Source organism: Miniopterus schreibersii, assembly GCF_964146895.1.
Source record: "Miniopterus schreibersii genome assembly, chromosome: 10".
Lineage (NCBI taxonomy): Eukaryota > Metazoa > Chordata > Mammalia > Chiroptera > Miniopteridae > Miniopterus > Miniopterus schreibersii.
In genome coordinates, this window is record NC_138110.1 from 43,425,202 (window position 1) to 43,450,017 (window position 24,816).

At 39.2% G+C, this 24,816-nt stretch overlaps 1 protein-coding gene across 38 annotated transcripts in view; it reads right to left on the bottom strand.

The window, feature by feature from the left end:
- Positions 1-24,816, bottom strand: part of EPB41L3 (erythrocyte membrane protein band 4.1 like 3) — a 210,059-nt gene that overhangs the window by 13,739 nt on the left and 171,504 nt on the right. For 11 of the 38 annotated variants that reach the window (XM_081149600.1, XM_081149590.1, XM_081149586.1 and 8 more), the window contains exons 9-14: positions 21,768-21,920; positions 18,260-18,357; positions 17,402-17,577; positions 14,157-14,377; positions 4,569-4,622; positions 1,237-1,428 (exon numbers count right to left, since the gene is read on the bottom strand). In XM_081149600.1, coding sequence (XP_081005726.1) covers positions 1,237-1,428; positions 4,569-4,622; positions 14,157-14,377; positions 17,402-17,577; positions 18,260-18,357; positions 21,768-21,920 — 894 coding nt within the window. Of the gene's footprint in view, positions 1-1,236; positions 1,429-2,129; positions 2,166-4,568; positions 4,623-10,182; positions 10,747-14,156; positions 14,378-17,401; positions 17,578-18,259; positions 18,358-21,767; positions 21,921-24,816 lie in introns of all 38 variants that reach the window. The other 27 variants (XM_081149584.1, XM_081149601.1, XM_081149599.1 and 24 more) reach the window with 8 other exon arrangements.

Sequence of the window (24,816 nt, forward strand, 5' to 3'; positions counted from 1 at the left end):
ATGACAATTTTGTCTCTTGAAACTCAAATAACCTGATTGAAATTGGTGTTTAATGCTAAAGGAATACTTTGGTAATAGTACTTTCCATTTATTCTGGATAAAAGGGCTCTTTTTGAAGTAATTCAAATAGATATATGCCCGGTCACTTTTTCGCTGGGATTGGAATGGTCATGAAGATAGTATAGTGACTGTGGTCACTTTTGATAAACAGCTCTCAAAGGAAGTTTTAAAAATGACCACAATGAGTGTAATTACATTCTTTTTTCACTGCAGGGACCTAAGCATTGCAAATAGACTACTGTTTAAAAATTTTTTCTCCCATAAAGGCCTAAGTTTTAATTTTCTTCTGTTGTGTTTCAACTTCCTGGACAAATATCTCACAATAACGGAGTCTTATAAGAAATAAATCATCATGATGCTAGAAAGATGCAGCTTTTAAAAACGACTTCTTTGAAAGACAGATGATGCCTAATAGTCGGCAGTCAGGTCAGTACCACTGCTATTTGTGGGTCCCACGATGGGAGCACTGAAGTCACACCAGCTGAACCCTCTCCACGCTCTGTCTGTAACTTAGAGAGAGCTTTCCTATATGGAAGTGTCTCACTTAAAAAGATATTCTGGCCTTACTTTCTCTATTAAAAATCAAATAAGAACTGGTTATATATCACTTAAAATACCAGTTATATGTATAAAATCAGTTATAAATAAAAATAAAATACTGATCATACCAGTAAAAGGCTGGTGTAGCATTCCCAGAATAAAGTATGTCCTGAAATTGTATCAACTTCAGGTCACCATTTAGTCAAACACTGGGCAACCTCCATAGGCCTCATCTTGCAATTGGTGAGAAGCATACGTGAGTTTTCACGGCATTTCTTAATGCAGCAGAAGAGGCATATTCAGAAAACTGGCAGTTCATTAAGATAGTACGTCAGTTTCTCTCGGCTGTGAGTCTAGGTTTAACAGTTAGAATGAGCCGACGGGCATGGTAATTCCCCATGGCTCCTTGTTCACGCTAAGTACCATCTGATGTGACTAACTCACTCCTTAGCCTCTCATCATTTTACTTTGCAGCTTTTCTTTGAAGCACTGAGTATGCCAGCTCAGGTTACACATAGAGAAATGGTGAGACTCTCTACTCAGAAGCTTGCCAGATCCTCTCCCCCGGTGCAGACCCTGTAGAGAAGTGAGTCTAGTGAATAGAAGACAATTGCAACCAACAGCCTGAATACCGACCTCTTCAGGTACAAGTGGTTCTATCATGGGTGCATCCTCCTGCCTGGCGGCTAGTCGCACTGGGGAGGTAGAAAGCCTCTTTTCCCATTCATTCATGATGGCAGTGTCTGTGGAGGTTTCTAAAAAGGTTCTTTTCAGCTCACTAATATTGGTTTGATGTTTCATCAGGTCATCTTGAGCTTTATCTAGCTCCTATATTCAGAACATAAAGAATCCAACAGTCAACATTTTACATTTATTTCCCTTTTTTGCTCTCTCACTCACTCTCTTTTTTAAAGTAATGTTAATTTCATTAGAAGTCAAAACAAAAGTTTTGATCACGGCTCATGACACTACCACAAACACTCTGGTGAAAATGTCATATTTCCAAGGAAAAGGAGGGGAGGGGAATCTAGTTCACGCAAGCACAAAAATTAAGTTTTAAAAGGTAAACTGTAAAGCGTGTAATTCACATGTAACCAGAGAGAATTAACATAAATACACACACAGGAAAAGAGAGAGGAAGGAAGTCAGAGAAAGTGAGAAGTCACCCCACGTATTCACAGGGGAGAGCACCCAGTTCATGCATCATGGTATGAGCTCACAGGTATACCACGGAGAGAAATAACACACATGAACATGCACTGGTATATACTCATACCAACCTCTAACATAAGATTACTATGTTTGACATACACATTTCCACCCTTTATTCGCTTAATCAGACTATTCTGAAAAAAGTGGAGAAGAAAGGGAAAGGTAAGGGACATGGCATCACTGGACACATCTGTCCTCCACGCGGCACCAAGTACATGGCACCCGGCTATGGAGCATGCTGGAAGACTTGAACACCACGCACGAACAATGGCTTATCGCACACTGTTTTTTGCTATTGTTTTATTTTCATTTTCTACCTGTGCCTTGAGCTCTGCATCTTCCTCCTGGTCCGACTGCCAGCATCAGAAAAGAGTGGGAAATAAAGTCTTACCATGCACGTGACTCTGAGACTAAAGAGCTATCGTCTATATGAACTTCCTAAAAGGTGGCACTAGTTTGCTTTTGCTTACAAATGCTATTTCCTTCCTCTACGCAAACCACAACATTCTCACACACAAATTATAAAGCTTAATAAGAAGACAGGAGTATAAGATCCAGTGCTCAGTGGGTCTTCGCCTCTTTAACCTGCAGACTTCCAAGTGCGAGGAGTGTGCACACATGCCTGGGAGGTGGCAGCAAGCGCTTAGAGGGCTGTCCTTAATGGATGTTAGAAATGGTTCAGGAAGTGTGGGGAGCCCCATTAAAATGAAAATTTATAAGAATGGCTATGATTTCCCAATAATGAGAGCTCCCTTATAGTGTATGAATCCTCATAATAATGCTATGAGGTTAGCTATTGTTATCCCGTTTGTAGGCCAGAGAACTGAGGCTCAAAAAATTTAACACAGAGGTTCTCACATTTAAAAATTTCTTGGAACCTGTAATTTCTGGAACCCATATACTTAAAAACCAATTTGGGATGGCAGGAAAAAGATAAGAAGAAAGAAAATTTCTATAAAAATCAACTACCATCAATCGTTACTTTTAAAATGTAGATAGCACAATTTTTGAGTTTTTAAAAAATACAAAAAATTTACCTAAATGCAACTCTGTTATCCATTTCTCCTTCCACTCTAATTTCAAGGACGTGTCTAATTCTAAGTACCAAAAACTAGGTAATTAGGCCAAACCGCATGTGCACCCAGGGCCTGGGCTTTCTGGCCTGTGCTACAGAGAAGGCCCAGAGTAAAACTGCAGGAGAGACAAGGGCAATGCTGGAGCAAGTGGCTGTAAGCAAATCAGTCTATCTGGGTCTCAGTTCCCTTATCTGCCAAAGGGGACAAGACTGCCCGCCCAGCATGCCCCACCCTGCACTATACTATTATGCTGGTTCCTGAAAGAAAAGGGTAATTGTTTAAAAGGTGCTAGAGAGGGCACAGTTAACTCTAACATAGTGGGGATGATGTGCTAATTCTTAAGTGTGTGGTGGGTTCACAGCTTTTCATTTATTTTTAAGCCTCACAGTCTACCTATGTTCATGTATTTTTTCATGCTTCAGATGTTATACAACCAAATTTTAAACTGCTATATAAACTTAAAGTATTATTAAAATATTTTTCATTTATAGCACTTAGGATTACAATGAAATTTATTAAACATTAACGTGTAGCTATTTGTAACTAATCTTATAAAATCAAAATGTACTTTGTTACATTTTGTCATAGAAAATTATTAACTTTTAATAAATTTACATAGGATTACTTCAAAGAATTTGAAAAATAGTTTTACAATATTACTTTTAACTTAAAAAAATTGTGATTTCTAAGCTTTGAATTGAACCCTGGCATTTCCAAAGGAAGATACTCAATAATATTAAACTCCATTTAGAAATGCTTTTCTGAAGATATTTTTAATTAAATGATTTACAGATACTACTTACAATATTTAGTTCTTTCTAAATACCGAACTAGGTATTTAATATTGAATGCTGTAAAAAAATAACCTAAAGTAAAATTATCGCAAAGTGAAAAATAAATTCTGCTAGCACTGTAGGAAATGAACATCTTGACTTCCATTGCTATAGATAAATATTGGTCTTACAGAAATTTTAATTAGTTACTGGTAGAGATGATGTGAAAAACAACGTAAGCCACACACACAAACACACATTTAATGCATCCTAAAGATTTAATAAAGGATACATAATAGCACAGTATCGTTCCTATCACTGTTCTATATTATGTTTTCAATAAAGTACTAACAGTTATTTGTTAATTTTCTCTTCCTTAGACAACTCATTTATTTTGAGTGACCTGTGCTACATCCAGTCTACAAAAATGGATTAAAAGAAGCATTATTATTTTAACAAGTATTATTTGACCATTTGGGATTTAAATACATATCTGTACCCAGTCAATAAGCTAATTAAATTAATTGTGATGCTCCTCCCCATGCATCATGGCTTTGATACATAAACAGCCTCTCATTTGGGATAAGGGAATATATTAAAAACAAGTATTATCAGTTTAGCCAAATGGTTCTCAAAATGTGCTTCTAACTAAAATGGACAGATTCAACATCTGGGGACTTGTTAGAGAGGCAAATTCTCCATTCCCACCCCAGACCTTCTTCTGAATGAGAACCATGAGATGGGACCCTCCAGAGGATTCTGATGCAGGCCAGATGTTTGGAACCACTGGTCGAGGCAATAGAAAAGATTTAACCCCTACTGTTACGGTTAGAATTTCTCTCCACTCTAAAAGCTAATATGCAAAGTTCCTAAATGCAGAGCCACCACCCTCAGCTATCATACCAACCTCTGTGGCGGTGGTTTCCCCATCGGCCGCTGTGTCTGTGCGCTCGCTGTCCGTCTATTGATCACAGGAGTGATCAGGTTCCAGGAGGAAGGCAGGAATAGAAAACAAACCCATCTGGTTAATGGCGCCCAGCGCAGGCCAAACAGTCCACTCTGTTTCTCTGTGATCTGAATGACACTCCCTTCCCACAAGAATGCAGGGTCAAGCAAAAGCAAAAGGAAGGCCAGAGCTAGGTTTCACCAGCAGAGCCACTCAGAGGAAGACCAGAGGCACACAGCCTGCGGGAACCGCAGACACTGCGCTAGCCAAGCTGACCTGTCTGGTTTTAGATCCCGGGAAAATCAATTTGTCATTCTTTCCCCCCCTTTTAACTAAAACCCAGGAAAGATCTCCTAAAAATACTTAATGCAAATAAATTCAATGTTTATATATGCTTTTTATTCTAGAATATTTCAGACATCTGAAAGGTAAATTTAAATAAAAAGCTACTATAACAGTCACTGGACTTTCAGCCCCTCATTTATACCATTTTGATAATTTACATCCATTTATGACCACTAGGCTGTCTGCATTACCAATTAATTATAAAAAGCACATGCCAGTGACTTACAGGCATATGTTTTATGTATGAAAAATGTAACTAATTTTCAAGTAGTTTTGCTAAGTAGACATTTTTAAGACTATGTGATGTGTTTATTTTGCCCCACCCTCCCATATAAAGAGGTATATCAAAGTATATGTTGAAACATCTCATTCCAAAAAAAATCCCATTCAAATTAAGCAAATAATAATACTTTTAAAAAATAAGAGAGAGAAACATCTACTTGGAAACAAATAAAACAAAGCACAGCATTGTCAGAACCTAGGTTTTCAGGGGAGAATTTACATTAGTAATTTCAGGACTGGTTTTTAATGTTTCAGAGGTTTATGATTTAAAACAAAAACTATTTTCCCTGGAGGAGAGCAGAGCCATAGCCATTGAAACTGGGACATCTAAATGCCCTAATACAATATTAACTGACTTTCCTTCTACAAATATCAACTAAGTATTATTAAATTCTCTTGAGCAAAGATGTGTGATTAATATTTTGAAAGCAAAAATCAAAACTGGGGGCTCTAAGGTTGTGAATCTGCCTCTTAAGATAATCTCTCATTCCCCAAAACCAGGAATATCAGGAAGGGACAAGTGGAGGACAGTGTTGTTTAAGCTCACATAACTCTGGCTAGGCTGATCTCTTGGCACTAACCCAAACTTCCATTTTATATAGTCCTAAAAGAAAAGGAGTTGGAATTTGTGCAATGGTACACCTGAGGTCACTTTTCTGGCCACTTGCTACCATGTTTAAGTGGGAAATAATTTTCAGTAGGTTGGTAAAGAAAGTGTGTTGATACATTTTCATGACCTGACCACCTTAGCAACACCTGGGGGTGGGTGGCTATTAATTTTCTTGGTCATGGCATTACCATGGCTTCACCCACTGACCGTCTAGAGAAAGGCCGATCTGAACTGGGAAGAGACAGATAGGTTCAAGGGGACAGAATAACTAAAAATCTTAAACTTTCACCCGGCCGGGGCATGGATCAGCTGTTGAGCGTCGACCTAGGATCCAGGCGATTGGGGTTCGATTCCCAGTCAGGGCACATGCCTGGGTTGCAGGCTCGATCCCCAGTCAGGGGGCGTGCAGGAGGCAGTCGATCAATGACTCGCTCATCATTGATGTTTCTATCTCTCTCTCTCCCTCTCCTTTCCTCTCTGAAATCAATAACGATATATTTTTTAAAAAATCTTAAACTTTCAAGAACACGGGAGAATTACTTGTGCTCAGTATACTAACTAATTGTGTCAAAGATGTCAAAAGTTCTTGAACGTATTTCTCCTCCCTACACATTATTTCCCTATGGCTTTAAAATTTATATCAGGAACTTTCCAAGCATCTTGGCTTTAGGTTACAGTCATGGTGAAGTGTGAGGGGTCTGCTGTCAGACTGACATGAGCTCAAATCCTTCCTATTCAAATCTGTGACACATTGCATATGCTTCATGTTTTAATCCCAACTTCCTTCTAGTAAAGTGGTGAAAATAATCCTAACCATACCAAGTAATGGACACTAAGTGCTTTATACGATGATTAACACACACAGAACTAAAAATACCTATAACAGTTGCAGTAGATTGCTGTTAATATAATATTACATATTTATTACTACTATTTTTCCTAGCTATACACAAACAAACACTAGCTTAGGCCATTCTAAACTCCATCAAATTCCTACTTAGCACCTAGTCAGTCAGCCATTCAAAAAACAGAGTGCCTGGTCAATAAATGAAGTTATCAAGGCTGAATAAAACAGCTTTTAGAGCAACTGTTATTTTTATAATATACTATCACTATACAAAACTGCAAAATGTATAGCATGTCATGAACTATCATATAATACTGTTTTCACAATTTAAAATGTTAAAATCAAGTGATCAATTTTTTCCTCCAGATTTGATTTTATCTTTCTGTTTTTTGCATTATCAAAAAATTCCTAGGAAAGTCACATGTAATTACATTTTATGGCATGGTGAGCTACATTCATCTTACGTTTCTTGATAGGCAATCTGATATACTCCCCCTTCTTATTTGACCATTCTGAAAGTACAAAAAAAATCCCTGGCCAACAAACAGCTTTATGTTTGCAATGATTAGGCCTTTCTGCATTGGGTTTCACTCTGGAGAAAGGCTGGAAGTAATTAAGCCAGGTGAAAATGTAAGCAGTCATGATAAAATATTTAAAAAGAATTATGGCCATCAGTTATTTTGCAAAATGAAAGTCACGGCGCTGAACTGTATGTTATGCTGTCACCCAGCTTAGCTGCCAAAGTGCTTGAGGCCTGGAGAAGGAAAAAGGCCATGTAAACAAATGACCTTTTTTTTTTAAACTGAATGACCTACATATGAGTTCTCTAGCTCAGCTTGAACTAGAGTGCACAGCTCTGAACGCTTGGCGTTAAGAGACGACATTGAACAGATGGCCAAATACGAAGTCTTGTGTCAGGAGAGCTGCCGTGGCTGACCGAGGCTGCAGAGGATGGGCAGGGGAGCTGCAGCGGCCAGAGCTGCTCCACGGTCTGCGAGGTTTGCAACAAGGAGTCACGTACTGGGAAGCTCCAGTCCCGCGGCAACTAGCTTGCAACAAATACTGCTGTGATTTGTTTTGCCGATGTAATGCAGACATGCCCAAGTTTAACATTCTCATGCATTGATTACAACAAGATGTATACCCTGGATTAGGCACAAGATCTGTGTGGTTTGCTACATGTAAGTTCAGTTATTTAGAATTCAGAAAGCATAAAATGGCAATCTTTTTGCTTTATATTAGTCTGATGACTAACTCCATTGCTAAAGGAAAAATACATGTCCAGGTTAGAATTAAGCTACAGTCTTTGTAGATAAAATTGTGATCTTCACTGTTGTATACTCTAGTCTCATATTATTTGCTAATATTGCCACTGTGAGAAAGAGTGTTATTAAAGTCTAAGATTAAAACTAGTTTCCTCTTAAAATATTTTCCATGTATGAAAATAGTTATATATATATACTTGGAGCTAAGTCATATATGACCCAAGATCCTTGAAAAGGGCTCTTAGGCAATATCAAATTGAAAAACTTAAACTTTTATTTGAAACATCTAGGAAACCATTCCCTTTTTTTTTTCCTTCTGCTGCAAAGAAATGGTCACAATGGTCTGGGCTAGATATAGATACCTACACACCCTGTCAATACTATATACTCACAGGTGCAGCTCACATGATTTCTAGCTGAGCAAAAACTGAGAAGACTTTCTTTTCTTTTTATAATGTTGCTTTGACTTTGTAAATTTTTTTTAATGCTAGGAGTACTTGGCTTGTCTCCTGCCACAAAAAACCCTTCTTTTGTGGGAACAGAAGAGCTAGAGGGGCCTGGGGGAGGTGTGGGCAGGAGGGTAGGTGGCAGCCAGGTGCCTCTGTTGGCAGCTTCTGTTTTTTCCCTGCGCTCTGTCTGAAGCCTGTAGAAAGGGAAACTGCTGGGTTGTTCATACAGCTATGGAGTGGTGGGAAAGGAGAGCAATTAAGAGGGAAAACTTCTGGCTCCAACGTCAGCTCGCTCAATGGCTTGGATGAGGGACAGGAAACAGACAGGCGGTACGGCTTCATGCATGGAGGCTGAAGGCTCAAGTCCTTTCCCCACTAAACAATTGCCTGGATGAAAGCCATAAAGGCCCATCCAACTTCCTTGGCTTTCCAGACTGTCCAAATGTGTGTGGGGGTTTTGGCTCATGCTGGATTTGAAAGAATCGTCCAATGTATGGGTTGGCATTGCCAGTATTGATGAAATTTTAGCTGTTTTTATAATGTATAGAAATCTTAAGTGAGTCTTTTCCTGACTGTGCTTGAAAACTGGTGTTTTCAATGGCAGCTCTTTCTGGTCTGGTTTCTGGCCCTGCCAATGAATGATGTTATGTGGGCGTTTTAAACTGCTCAAACCTTTCTGAACCAAAACACCCATGGGATCTGCTCATCTCTGTGAGTAACAATGACAGCCTGGCAATGACAATGAAGACAGTGGTGGGGACATTTCATAATCTCCAGGGATGAGAGGCATTCACACTTTTGTAAAGCTCCCCAGATGATGATGATGATGATGATGATGATATATCCCCTATGGTGGTGGTCTCTCCCACCTCACCTTGAGTAGCATTTATCTAGAGCAGCAATTTTCCACCAGTGTGCTGCAAGAATTCTTAAAACATGCAATACCTGACTACTTAGTCAGGGGCACTAACCTCTTTTCTCTTAGACTGTCAAATAAAAAAATGACAACAGCCAACACAATAGCTGTCCCATGTGAATAAATCAAAATTATACCTATTTTTTGTCAGATCAGCAAAAAACAGAATATGGTTTTTGGTGTGCTGCAGAATTTTAGTAATTAGTTTATGTGTGCCATGAGATGAAAAAGGTTGAAAATCATGGATCTAGGCCATATCATCACTATGTATCATGAAATCAGGAGACAGTAAGTCCTCAATGTTGTCAATAGTCTGTGGCTTTAAGCAAATGACATATAGTGAAACCAACTTCACCATACACTAATTGATGTAAACGAGTTAAGTTCCTATGGCAGCTCATCAATGTTATAATGAAAAGATGTTGAATGAAATAACGTTATTTGAGAACCAGCTGTACATTTTAGTAACACTCCATAAATCTAGTCAAAGGTTATGTATCTGCCTTGCGTGTCATCTACTTTATTAAATGTAACTGAACAAAACCTTTAACTTAACCCTGGTTGTTACGTAGCTACCGCATTATTTGGAATTGCCTTCTTGCTGAGTCCTTCCCCACCCGTGTAATTCAGTGGGCAGCAGCGTGATTCCGGCCTGGGCTCGGACTGCCACATCCACATGGTGTTGTGCCTAACCCTGGGGCCGGGTTGTTTCCCCCAACACACAAAACTCTCTTCACAGATTGGCACAGACAATAAATGAGGCTCTGAAAGTAGGACCACTATCGCAGCAGCCATCTAACCCTGTTTCGGACCAAAGCCCCGACCACGACAGGGAAGTGTGTTCTATGCCGAGGTACACACCTCTTCCTCTGAACTGTCACTCGGGTCATTGTCTAGTGAGGCAGTCAAGGAGGCCGCCTTGGGCTCCAGGTAGCAGAGGCACAGAGCCAGAGGGAAGGAGAGAGTAAGGGCATATGGCACTGAGAAGGAGGCGGAGAGCAGAAAGAAAAAGATGAAGAGGAAACAGGGCACGAGGGAGGGTGAGCGAATGGGGAGGTAATGCTGCAAGCTCTGGGGGAGGAGGCTGCTTTCGGACAGGCTGGGGAAGGAGAGGTACCCGTCATCATCTAGAAGAGAAGGGAATGACTCAGGGAGCTGCAAGGAGAAGGAGAACAGAGTGGCCCCTTTGCCAGGTTGCTGTTTGTAGCTAAAAGCCACATCTTGGTCCCCTAGGTACGGCTTCCCTTTGCCGTCAGAGTCCACGGAGGGCTCTCCGTGCACGGGCACGGTGTCTTTAGACGGCTTGAAACCTGGAGGCTGGTGGTCATTCTCCTTACACCTCCTACGGAGCCCTGTGGGAGATGCGGCGGGACAATGGGCTGATGGCAGGGACAGGGGACATGAGTCAGTGCCAAACCCAGGTGACTGATGTGAAAGAGACAGAGAGAGACAGAAAGCAGCAAACAGAGGTGCAAAAGGACAAAAAGAAAACTGCAATTAGTTAATTTTCTATGGGTATCAATATAAAATTGTAAACAAGAATTTCAGCACTAGGGTTGTTCATGAGTTTTAAAGCACTCAAGCTGCATGCCAACACCACCACGAATGGCTACCACTTCCCCTCATACCATCAAATCTGACTTTTAAAAAAGTGAGAACAAAGATATTTGTGGGCAATCTCAAAGTCTACATTTCACATGATTGAAAAATTTTGCTTTGATTAATAGCTCTAGAAAGTTTAGGGTTTTGCGAGCAAATATAACTCTACTAACTTAAAATCAAGACTTTCAATAACTTCTCCTGATCTCCAGCTAACAGATCTTTTACTGTGGTTCAGTTGGAGTAAAAACAAAAATGAATCCAAATTCTGGTATGTAAAAAGAAACCTCCAGCATTACCTTTCCTTGGTTAGTCAATTACATCCCAAATGGGTGAGTTTCAAATAAAGAAGTTTCTGGCCCCACTCCTATGTGACAAGCAGTTCCAATTAGGGAATTCAACAATTAGCATTTTAGGAAGTCTGACTCTCCCCAAAGAATTGAGATTCCTTTGAAAATTCTTACTTTGGCTCCTTTATCTACGATGTAAATGGAACTTAAACTCCAATAAGTGGTTTCAACAAGCTAACAAGCAAAAATAATGTGTTTTCTGGTAATATGGCTTACAAGTGTTTACTCTGTATTATTTGTGGCCCATGAATAATAGACAGATATAAACTCCCAGCCTTCTGGTTTTTCTTAGCAGATAAATGGTATGTTTAACTCCCCTGGTTTGAGCTCTGAAGAGAATTAAAGGCAGGCATCCTCACAAATGTGCTTCCCAGTGAGCTCAGGCCTCTGCGGGAAAGTGAGGCTCTGGCCCTGGCAGCCTGAAGGACCACAGCCAGTCTCCTCTGCAGGTGGGAGAGGGCTGCGATGTGACAGGAAGAAGGAAAGCAGCAAGCCCCCAAAAGGACCTGGGCACAGCGCTGAAACCGCTGTGCAGCCAGGAGTTCAAGTTGCGGTCACATGGAGCCTGAAGATAATTAGACTTCTGTTGCTCTCCGCGACACTGTGCGTGTGTGTCTGCGTGTGTATGTGTACACACACATACCTGTGTTTTGCCAAGTGACCTGATAAGCATGGAAATTACCGGACCTGCTTTGTGGTGGTGATCTAATCTTGACTTGGTAACTATAGACACAAAGGGTGAGAAAAGGCACAAATAAAATTACATCACGATATACTGGAATTTAGAAGTGTCTCTTTTTGGTATTATACAAGTATGTCTTTTCCTAGCACTCACATGTGACGTTAAACGTTGTGTTTTAAACAAGACCCCGCACAAATCTCATTCAACTGAGAATAACGTAGAAATTATGAGCTGACTTCCGCAGGCGGACAATTGTTCCCGCAGTGGCAAAGGCCACCCAGCCACCTGGGGCAAGCGTAGCTGGGAAACATGCCTCCTCTCAAAGGAATAGGGGATCAGTTGTTTAATAACTATTTTTAGTAATGCAGTTTCATTTTCTTTAAAAAATGAGTACCCTCTATGTTACTTTTTGAAGATGGAGAATAAAGTTAAGACGTAATCTTTCCTGTTGCTTATTAAGGTGGTTCCTAAAAGCTTCCACTGTGGAAAATGAAGACAGCCATCCACCTGCTTCAGCGCTGGGTCTTGGCCTCAGCCCTTCTGCAGCACCTTTGGGTCAGAGTGCTGGCTTCTTAGAGATTCAGACTATGAGAGTCCTAGTTTTCTCTGTGGTTTTTACTTTTCCATGGCATAAATGGCACAAAGTGATGACTGCTTCATGCTACATCTTATGTAAAGCAAATTGCTGATATTTAAAATAAAATAAAGTGAGACTGCCTGGATCTATTTTCGAAGCAAAATAAGTCATTTACTTTTATGTGCCACTTAATCATATTTACACACCCATGAGAATCATATGTTGGCATGGGTGATTTCAAGAAATCATGGAACACGCTTGTTCAGGTACATTCTCTTTTCATGTCCTATTTAAAACCTGCCTTAATTTACTGCAAGGAAGAGAGAATATAAAAACAAAATTCAGAACAAAGCACCCTTTAACAGCACAAGTGATCTTAATATTTTTGCTGTCATTTCCTATCCCGTTTGGCAAACAATTTTATCCTAAATAAATGATGGACTGGGTCATTTGGAATATCCTAACATAACTACAACAATGACATATTTTTGTTGGTATACCCTTTTAGCTGTCACTGTTAAATTCTTGTCAAAAGAAGCATTTTTCTAGAGTCCCAGGTGGTGAGTCCCTGCATATAAATCTATATATGAAAAGCCCATGTGCAAAAGGACATTTTGCATCAAATGTACACAGGTTTTAACACAGCTGTAAGTTATACAGCATTTTTATTGGGCTATTTCCTTTCACTCTGTACTGTGTACATTGCAGGAGCCATTCTTTTCCATTGTTATTATATATAAACCTCCCAATGTCTTTCTTTATTTTTTTGGTGAATGATTGCACATTTATTTTTTTACAAATTTTTTTATTAAAAATTTTTAATGTTGACATTATTGCATGTGCCAATGTTTTCTGATTTTTAGGGGCTGCTCTGCTACACATAAAACCCACAACCAGAAGTAGATTGTCTACATGGCTTTTGACTTATTTTTCTAAAAAGTTGCTGTATAGTGTTGGATCACCAAAACTAAACAGAGTATTTAAAAATAAATTGAATTTTGGGTGAAATGAAGTTGTAAAATTTAATGAGAAAAAAAAACACCTTGGAGAAATTGCTGCCAAATTCACTTTCCATCTTCCTGTGCAAACTTCTGCCTTAATATCACTTTCCAAATATGCCCACTTGCTACTCTGATTAGATTATAATCATGACACTAAGAGAGGAAACACTGTATAAATACACAGGCTATGGTCCTTCAATTACCTGCAGTCAGAAGAATGGCAATATCGCTATACTGTATATTTAGAAAAATATAAACTCCGTGGGTAGGAGAATGGGACCAGAAACAAAGAAAACCGATTTAGCGATAGCTCCAAAATGTAGGCCAAACAAAAAAGTGTAATACTCCAATAAACGTATTTTTTAAAAAATGCAGACAGGACAGCTGTTGAAAGTCTTATGTAGCACATCAGTTATTGAAATGAAAATGCTCAAAAAGTTGAAAAGGAATCCTTCAGAGGAAAAATGTTGACAGAGGACATAATTTAAATTTGACAATAAGAATGTGACTAAAAGCTGAAACATGAATTAGCCTACGTCTTAACACATTCCTCGTTTATATGCTCAGTACCACTTAGCAGTTCTCTACAGCGCGAGCAAGCCCTAGGAGGACGCCTGGAGAAGTACCTTTCCCTCGTGCCGGACCGCTGCGACGGGGGTGGCTTCCTCCGCCTTTTTCCGCCTCTCCTCTTCTTCGTCACGCTCCTCCTCGGCCTTTTTCTCCGGGGTCACAGTGGTGATCAAGTTGGTCTGAGAGATGCCCTTTGTTGTGGCGTACTGGCCAGTGCCAACCTCTGCAGCGGACACAGAATCCTTCATGTATATTTCATGGTTTTCATTCACTGACGCTAAAAGCAAATACAATTGAAGAAATAAAGTCTGAAATAGTTAAGTCAGAAGACAGATGAATACCACCAACTGTCCCACTACGAAAAACATACCCCTAAAAAATACCGATTTATCTTCAAAGACAAACCAGCGCTGTGGGTACTTTTACGCGCTACCCTGGGCTCAACTTTCTGTATCTACACTAGTGTTTCAAAATGATATAAAAGCTCCTCTCTTGATGCCAGCAGAACAGTCGCATCCAATCTCAGGCTCTGTGGTGAGGATGTGTGTCAGGGTGGATGTGAGCATAAGGATGGGAGGCTCAGCTGCCACCGAGCCTGTTACCCCAGAGTAACTGGGCACTGGCACCAGACACTTAAGTGGCAAGTTCTACAACCAAAAAAATTTTCAGTAGACAACTGATCGAGTACACTTGACTTTGAACATATCTTTGGAAGTGCCATTCACCAAGGAGCACTGAAATTTAAAAAAAATGTATTATTAATAATGGCTGAAAAGTCTCCTACAATATACAAGCCACGAGGGTAATAATGAAAATTAACTATCTTGGCAGAGATTAAAAAATTCAGATGGCAACTCCATTAACTGAAGTGCAGAAATGTTTTAATTTCTACTGCACTTTAAAGAGATATGCATACATGTCTATCATGATATGCATACATTCAATCATCTCTAATATTTGTGAAAACAAGACAAACGTTGCTAATGAAATTCATGCAAAGGCAAAGCATGCAAACATAAAAGACAGAAGATATAGCCTTTCATCCCAGCTAAAATGTCTTAGTGAAAGAGATGCTTACTTCAGTTAAATTTTAAAAATTTGATACTCATTATTTTAGGTTTTAGATATAGTATTTTGGAAACCAGAAATTTGTAAATGCTGCTTTTCAAATACACAGTAGCTAATCACAGGCAAAATATAATCTGCTTTTATATTTATATAAATGTAAGAATATATTCTGAAATCCTTTTAATAGTAAATCATTTCACTAAAATACCTTCACTAAGATATCTTATATCTCGTTATACTGATGAAAAAGCTCGTATGAGACAGTTTCCTAACAGGCAGGTAGGCTGTTCCGTAGAAGATGCAACCCTGCAAAAAGCAGTTTATATGCCATCATGCCGCAGTGGCCCCCGGCTCAGCAACAGCACAGAGAACACACAAGAACTGACAGGACCCCAGAGAGTGAGACAACACATACTAACATCGCTTTTGGGCAGGGAGGAAGAGACAGCATGATATTAGTACATTTATTGCACAATTGTCTTCTGTCTTCTCAGCAATCATTATCACACAAATGGTCACGAGGCAAACAACATTCACCACACAAGTGTTCCCTTGGGGACACATCACTGAACAAAGTGGGTGGTATTCAGGGGAAAAGGTGTGATTCTACAAAAGCTCCTCCAGCACTGACTTAGAGAATACACAGTTTACAGAGATTCTCTAAAGGAGAAAGAAGAGTGAGACAAGGCCGAGGAGAAGCTTCAGTGGCAACACGGATATAGGAGAATCTTAGTCCAACTTGAAACAGTCCTACTAAGCATTTTATTCCAAAAGTATGGCTCTAAATTAGATATTCTGAAAACTGGAAACTCTTGGAAGATACAGAATGGTAATAACTTCCTAGGCTATTTCACAAAAGCCTGTAAAATAATTATCAATATAATTATTGACATAATTATAATTGCATCTATAACAAGAGTGCTCTGACGTATGTCTTATTCAGTCTTGCAACAACCCTGTCAGAGGTGGCCTTACTCCCATTTTACCGTTGACTAAAAACCAGGCGGGGAGAGTTTAAATCATTCACCAACTACTGCGCAGGTTAGAGGAACGGAGCTTCAGCCTGGATTTACCTACGCCAGGGGAGTGTTCTTTCCATTTCACTAGCAACATACGTAACATAACACCCATAACACAAATTTCACTCATTCTATAAAATGTTTATCATTACATCACCCATTAGGAAAATACAGTCTTTTTAATCAGGGGATTCAGGGAGTCTGTCACCCCACCAACCACAAGGGGGTGTCATGAACTATGACGAGCAGTGGCAGAAAGGTAGGGAGAAAGGTGATCCCAGACCCTTGTAACATTTACTTATTTTTATTTATGTTTGTGCTTATTAAAATCGTACACACATGCCAGAAACTTCTAACTCTTTATGTGTACAGGACAGGTCTTCCATAAAACAACTAACCTCCAGGTGCTCTGAGTTAGAAGACAGAGGCCTGGCCGCGGCTCCGTCCCTAAGTTAAGTATTGTTCTAGCTGCCAAGTAGTGCAGCAGAAAGCACATCTGCATGTAACTATAGATACAATACAAAACCATCCCACAAAACAAAGCCTTCTGAAAACTCGTGATTATGCCAGTCCTCAAACATGCTACTTAAGCCATTCTCTCCCTGTTTTACTTACATATTTGACTTAACTGTAGACAACATTTACACGGCAATGCTCTCCCAGTCCATCTGGTGCAGTGATTAATATTAACCAGGAGGACTTCATTTAGAGCCCTTTGCTCTGTTATTTGAATGTCATCCTTTCTATAAGCTATTATTTATTGATTGATGAGTCACATTTTATTCATAATTCTTTTTTGGAAACAGGTAAATTTAACTTATAGTTTTCTTTCTGAAACAAATCACCTAAGACAAACCTGACAACCATTTAAGATCTGTTGGCAAGGGAACCAGGTTACTTACAGAGCGTGTGACTACAGTATTTAGAATGAGAGAATCTTTCTCCAAATTCAGGGTACCCGCTTGAGAAAGCTATGCTCTTCATTCTCTAAGTACCATTCTTTTATGTAATTTTATATAAATCTTTGAGACATTAGGTTCACAAAGGCACATTTTTGTTTAGAATGGGGGTTAAAACTTGGCATTCAGCCACAGACCAAGTAAGTGCTTTCCATTTCATACTCTCCAAGAGGGTCTGTGTTTACTGAAAGCCCATGAGGGCTTCATCCTATTGGGCACCACTGGAGAGTCTGACGGGCAGTAAGCGATGCCTACCTCCGTCCAAGCTGCGAGACATGGTGTAACGTTTGCTGGACGAGCGTTCAAAGTAAGGGGCTGGGCGGTCTATCAGCGCACTGGCCCTCCTGGTCTGGGCTTGCGTCCTGCCACTATACCGGAACTTGGAGCCCAACGTAAGGAATTTCTTTGGAGGTGCTTCTGGTAACAACAATCTAAAGATATTAAAGAAAAAACACCAGAAAGAATATTAAATCAAATATTAAGAATGCTAGCTTTTTACTCTGTTCTGAAAGGTAAAAGTGCTTTGTGTACTAAAGGATTCACATCCAATATGCAATTAAATAAATCTGATTTTATAAGAAAAAAAAATAATTCACACAGTACATATCAACTAGGGATGTTATCAAGGCTATGAGCAAAGCAGGGGTTGGGGTGGACTAGGGAACGTTAACATCCCATGTAACTAGAGAGCCTGTGGTTCTATAAACCACAAGAGCAATGAAGTAGGCGATGGTGGGGAGAACACTGATCGTTTGTTATTGAGTGGGCACAAATCTGATGGACTAGTGAGTCCTGGGGATTGAGAAATTACTGAAATCGTAAGAAATGGATTGGACACTTGAAGTGGCCATCCTATAAAAATAATGAAAAGACACTAAAGATAACAAAGAAACAGAAGGTGAGGCAGATAAATATAGAACAAAGTAAGGAAAACCTTTCAAATTTAGTCAGAAGTCCTTTTAGGATTTCTTATTAAGAAATCTGGTGACAGCGAATTTGAAGGAACAAGAGAATATGCTTCCACATTCTCCTTCCCAACAATCTTTTTCAGTGTAAGTGATTACAGGCACTCCAGTTTCTCCTTAGGAAAAAAGCAAAATGATCTCTACTTACCTGAAAAAAGTATGGTGTTCAACACATACTTTCCATAAACGCTTGGCAGCTCGATGGTTTGGCAGTTTAAATCCAATGGTACTTTCAAATTGTTCAAACTACATTTAAGAAACATTGAAGAATGGAATCAAATTTAAAATCATAAATAACAAGAAAGCAAATAATTAAAAAAAATCCTTATACCACCCACACATTTTTTCTTTACTCACTAAATCAATCGCTATATGCAGAATTCATGCTATAGACATTCATTCATTAAAAAGAACAAATCTCCTTATATCACTTCCTTAAAATGCTGCAGGTACAGACAACCACATTATGCATACAGTACATGTTTTATGAACCAGTATGGATCTCATGAAAACTAAATGCAAAAAAGCTTGTTTGTATTCCTTCCAGAGATCAATTTGTCCTGATCTCATTTTTAAGCCTAATTTTCATGGTTTCTCCATGACATTGTGATTTCAAATGGAAGACACAGAAATGGACGAAAAGATTAAAGTCTACAGCATTCTCAGAATGATATTTTCCTCTAAGATCTGGTCTGGAGATATGCATATGTCCTAGGTATCAGGTATTAGGATGTTACTTGTGCATTATAATATGGATTATCACATTAAATGCTAACATATCCTGATATTATATATAAGATCAGAGATGGGGAGAACACATTTGCATATGTCTCAGCATGTACAGTTCAGATGATACTCTATTAGCCATTTCATTTTCCAAATATCTGATTTCCTGAGTAATTACTTTATTATTATTGCAGATACTCATCAATTTTTTATTTTCTGAGGACAGTATGCACCAGGCCACCAGAGGGCAATCACCTTAAACAGTAAAGGGTTTCCACAGGAGCACAAAACCACCCGACTCCTCATACAATCAATAGCAGAAGTAATTTATGTGGCAAAGAACCAAGGGGAGGGGTCCCTGTGTATGGCATGTGAGATACTTATGCCTGACCTCTCTTTCTGGTTTGTTGAGGGGGACCGGGCAGGGGGAAGACCGGGCAACACACCAAGATTGCTCTAGCTGCAGTTGCTTTTCCCTCTTAGTCACTTGGGAAGTTCACGTGCAGTGGTGGTCATGAAAATCACTACCGTCCAATGGACCCAGGCAACTGACAAACCTGAGCACTGTGGATCTTAACTAAACTGCCCCCCATTGACTCATCCTGCATCTAATATGCACCACACATTATGCAAAGGCCAGGGGTTTTAAAAAAGGGTCAACCTGCTCCTGCAAGAAGCTGGGAAGATTCTCTCCAGGATAAATAAAGGTCCCTGCACTTTTTAAATGTTTATCTAGCTCTCTGTGCTTTGTACGAATTTCTCACAACCTCTTCAGAGCCTTCGTGCCACCAATAATTTCTTCCACTCATTCTTCTCAGCCTATAAATATGACTGTAAAAAAGTGGAAGGAAAGAACTTTCTTTGAGCCCGCTTCTGCCTGGGCCAGAACCTCACTCCTCATGGCTAAAAGTCGTGAAGGAGAAGCCTCGGCTACTTCACTTTTTACTGCACTGAAACCTGCCAGGTGCTCCTAACTCCTTCCTCAACTCGTAAATGTAACAACAGGATCTGACAGTCAACTCTGATGCACTTTTCTTAGTTATCTGCACCTCCTTTGTAACATTTGGCATTACCGGTTAACCACGGCCCCTGAATCTCATCTCCTTGTCAACTGTGACTGTTTTTCTCTCTGGCTGTTATTCTTAATCTCTCTACATTTCTCTTCTTGCCTACCTCTCTCAAAAAATGGCCTTATCCAGATTTTGTGTTATAGGGTCTCTCTTTTTCCCCCCTTTACCTTCTCTTATTCTTTGGGTAATTTATTCCATGCCTAAGGCCTTGATTAAAATGTATAGTCGATGATGTCGTTCAATCCTCTATTTCTTACTATGCAAGAATCATCCTCTGAAAATCTGTCCCAAAGGCATTTCGATCTTTTCTTCTGAAATTTGCCCCTTTTTTCTCTCGTCTCATAATATCATCCCCACTGCCTTCTCTCTCGTGCAAGCTGAAAACCTCTGATTATCCTGGACTTTCTCCTCTTTAGCCTTCCCCCACTTGCTGTCTCCAAAATCTACTGTTCTGCCTCTGAAATCTGTCTCGAATTTGCTCCTTCCATTCTATTCCCAGAGCTGCTGCTCTAGTTTAGGTCTTATCACATCACATTACTAAGTAGCTTAATCTCATCAAGAAATCCATCATTCTGAAGTATTCATCTAGTTAAGTCAGGTCCTAATTTAAAACCTTCCATCGCTCACTACTGTCTACTGCTGCGCTTCTCCAGCTTTCCCTGCTGGCCTCTCACAACTGTGCTCATTTCATGTCCATGGAATATTGTCTCATCTGTATCACGACATAATTCCAAGTTTGTGAGTCTGTTTCTCTGCTAAAGTGCCTTAAGGACAGAGACAAGGACATATTTATCTTCCTATTCCCAATGCCCAACATGGTGCCCAGCAATAAATAGATGCTTGCTTAATAAATCCAAATGAATATATATCAGTTACAAGTTTAACATGCAATCTTTAGGAAGTATTTTTAAAATTACTAAAATGTTGGGTACTTATGTGAAAAGCTGACAGATTATTTCAGTCTTCATAGACAAGGATGACTTTATATTGATACTTAACACTACTGCTTGCTTTGTAGTCTGATATTTCAATTGTACTTTCCACCAGTGGGTAGGCTGATTTTGAAAACACGAGATAATTCTATATTATGCCGGAAAATGTTCAGAGACATAAATGAGCTGCAATCTTAGAGCTTTGCCTCCATTATATTAATCGTACTGATTAGAAATGGAGATATTTATCAGTTATCTTTAAGCAGATAAAGCAGATATTTACTATTACATACAAACCACTAAGGAGAACACAAATATAAGTCAATCATAGATACTGTTGTCCTAGGAATAAGGGTCAGTTAACAATTTTGACTCTCTCATTAGCTTCTCTGATTTTTTTTAAAAAGGCAAAAATATATTAGGCTGTAGAACATTTACATAATATACACTCTGTGTTCCTTACTCTAATCTTTCTTGTACCTCGATGCACATTATCTCTACGCTGCTTTCTTTAAGATGCCATCAGATTTGGAGGGCAGAGAGACAGAGAGCATAGAGACAACAACAGAACAGGTAGGAAGGAGCCTATTCTTTTTCGAAGAGGTTTAATGACTAAGACTTTCTTTATACCACAGCTTGAAATATACAAAATATTATTCATGAGTCTGGATTTTACATTAAAATATGTAAAAACAATCTTTTCAATTAATGTATGCTGAGGGGAAAATTGAAATAAAATAATACAAAAAGGAGAACATTTTACTTCTTCCTGTTTATTGGGCAAATTGACAATAAATTCTCTTAGGCGTTTAGACGTAATTGACCAACCATGTCCTGAGATGCTGAGAACTTGTGAGCAGGTAATTTAAATTTGTTTGCTATCAGGTACCTTTTTCCCCAATGTACATGCAAATTTGGGTCTACTTACCTCTCCCGGGCGGATCTTAATGTAAAAGTTGTTCCGTTTGTATGAAATTTTTAGAACCTTAGGCCAGGCAAATCTATTTATCCGCAGTCGGTCACGATATATCAACAGACCACTCGCACAAACTCCTAACATAATTTCTACTCCTTCAGAATCCTGGAAAATAACAGCAAGAAACAAAGGATCGGTATCTCATTTGCTTCCACTTACAGCTGGGTACAATATTTAAGCCACGGAAACTCTAATTGACTACCAGTAGTTCTAATTTACATAAGAAAAATACTGGAGCCATATTTTAAAACATTATCACTAAATAATAGCCTTGTAATAAAGATATAACTATAGAGATTGGTTAGAATAAAATCTGCTCACCCACATATGTTAAGACTTACAACAGAAACACTGCACACAGAGCAGGCCAACCCAATGAAGGTGTTAATAACAGAAATGAGAACCGCAGTTCTCAGTTACCGAGTGCCAAGCTCTGCCCTAACACTTTACGTAATATATATTAACTCTTTTAATATTCACTAGGGTATTTTGAGATAGTTGTTATTATTATTCCCAGTTTACAGATGAGGAAACTGAGGCATGGAGAGGTAACGTATCTGACGCAGTTGAATGCAGGAGCCTGGTTCCAAAGGCAAAACTCTTAACTAAAATGTATAATAAGAGAGGGCCCTATCCTTTCTTATGAGTGTTTTAGAGTTTGTTCCTTTAGAAAGAGCCTCAATCTTTTTTATATACCATTATGGTCAGAGTAAAATTTAAATATAAAATAGTTTTTTCCCTTTAAGTATGAACTAGACTTCCCCAACAGGCCCCAACACACACACACACACACTGCCCAGTGGTAATCACACTTAACAATATGATTCACATATAGATACAGCTTATTCATGTGTATAGTCTTTGATAACAAAAGTGGGATCATGCTACATTGGCAATTTGCTTTGCTATTTGCATATTCATATTTAGGTCATTTCATAGGGGTGTGTGATGCCCAGAGGTCCCAGAGATCACCAGAGATGTTATGTAAAGTTCAGGTGACATACCATATATAGTCCAGGCCCCCTAAATGTTGTATTCAAGTGAAATCAGTGAAAAATGAACATCTGTGGTGGCCCTGAGTGGGGTAAAAACAAAGGACAGGAGCAGGACTATGCGTGAGGCAGTCTCCATCCTGTCTCACAGGCTGTTGAAACAGGGAGTCATAGGAGGCAAAGCGAAGGTCTTTTGTCACCATAATCAGCAGGGCTGTCCCCAGCTTTGAGTCACTCTGCAGTATCAGCAAAGAGGGGAGAGGCAAATGGCAGAATCCAACCAGGAGATTCTGACTCATCCATATTGTAGGAATTTACTTCCTAAATCCTGTCAGTGCAAGGTACAAGGTGAACATTTCCAGAATCAAAAATAAATACTTCAGTCCATCTCTGGGAAATATAAGTTTATAACTGGTTTAAAACAAAATATTTTACCTTTGAAATATATCACTCCATTAGGCATGAAATTACAGGAGTAGAAATACTCAATGGCAGGATATTATAATAAAATCTGAGGAGAACTCCAAGAACAGAAACTGCCTGTCACTTACCAAGGGCTTAAATTGATAGAGCAATTTAAAGAGCTATAACCTGATGCTGACGAGGAGCTGACATTACTGATCCTTTAGAACCAGCCCATCTGCTCACACAACAGTTCAGAGGTGACCGCCTCACGCCATGAGCACAAATGCAGGCATGAGGGAGGACCGTTCAAGTATCTGCTCTTTGATTCACTTTCTTTTTGATAAAGAACATCAAAGTTTAGAAAATATGCCTTTGAACTAAAGAGGAAAAGAACATTTAAAACATTTTTCATTATTTTCTCTATTTTTAAATCACTCATTAGTGTCTTTCAATTAAAGAAAACAGAATCCTTTCACGGGGAAGGCTCCTTTGCTCCTTTACCTTCCCCTTGTCCCCCAACATGAGCTTCTCTGGTGTCCTTGTATCACCCTGTTGTATCTAGCATATCCCCAGAGAGTGGTACTGCAGTCAACTCCCACCCATCCTCCTTCTCAAGACTGTAGCTGGTTGAGAGCAAGAGCTCTGTTCAGTCTCTGGAGCCACATGGTCAAGACAGTGCCTACCTAGCATGTGGTAAGCCTTGACATGTTTGGCAAATGAGGAAAGAAAATAGCAGGTAAGCGGGGTTTTAAATCGGATGGCGGTCTCCACTTCATTAATCAAGTTTTTGGCCCCAGCCCATATAGTACTGAGGTTAGTTTGATAAATCTTTTGTGTTGAAAGCTCTATAGACAGCTTATCTTGGGGACGTGTGTTTCCCTACCAATGAACACATTTAATGCACCCTTTAGCAGGGAATACTGAAGGAAGGCCTGGATAATCTCAATCTATTGTAATTAAAATAAATGTGCACGCTATTCCCTTAATTTAAAATCACTGTTTATACTTTGCCATTCTTCATTATCACTTGGTCCACGGGATACCTGATATAGATTTATATCTACATTTTAGAACCTTATGCGAAATAAATGACTCTCACAGAGTCTATTCAGACTAACATCAGATCACAAACAAGCAGAGACAGTCTTCCCAAGAAAAAACAAAGCATTTAGAACAGGTTTTCCAAAACAAGGGACCTTCAGCTAATACGGGTGTTTATTCTTTATACCGAGCTGTGGCATTTGAGATCACAATTCAGAATTTCTAAATAGGCCCTAAAGCTCAGGATCTTTTATACCATCCATAAAAGAAAGGCATCCAGAAATTAGCTCTAATTTAATTCAGTAAATTTCCTTCTTAAAATGAGAGAGTGTGGCTGCATGAGAAAATGGAGTCCATAACCGAATCGTTTGTTATACTTAATATTCAGATGAAACCCTACAACGGGCTGCATTTGCACTTCCTTAATTCTTTCTTTTTTAATTGGCATAAATTCAAATCACATTATTGCAGCTATCCATTTTAATTCAGTAGCTATAGCAATGTTAAGTGGTTTTATTTTCACTGATGGCAACACTGATACATCCTGAGTTACACTTCCCTAA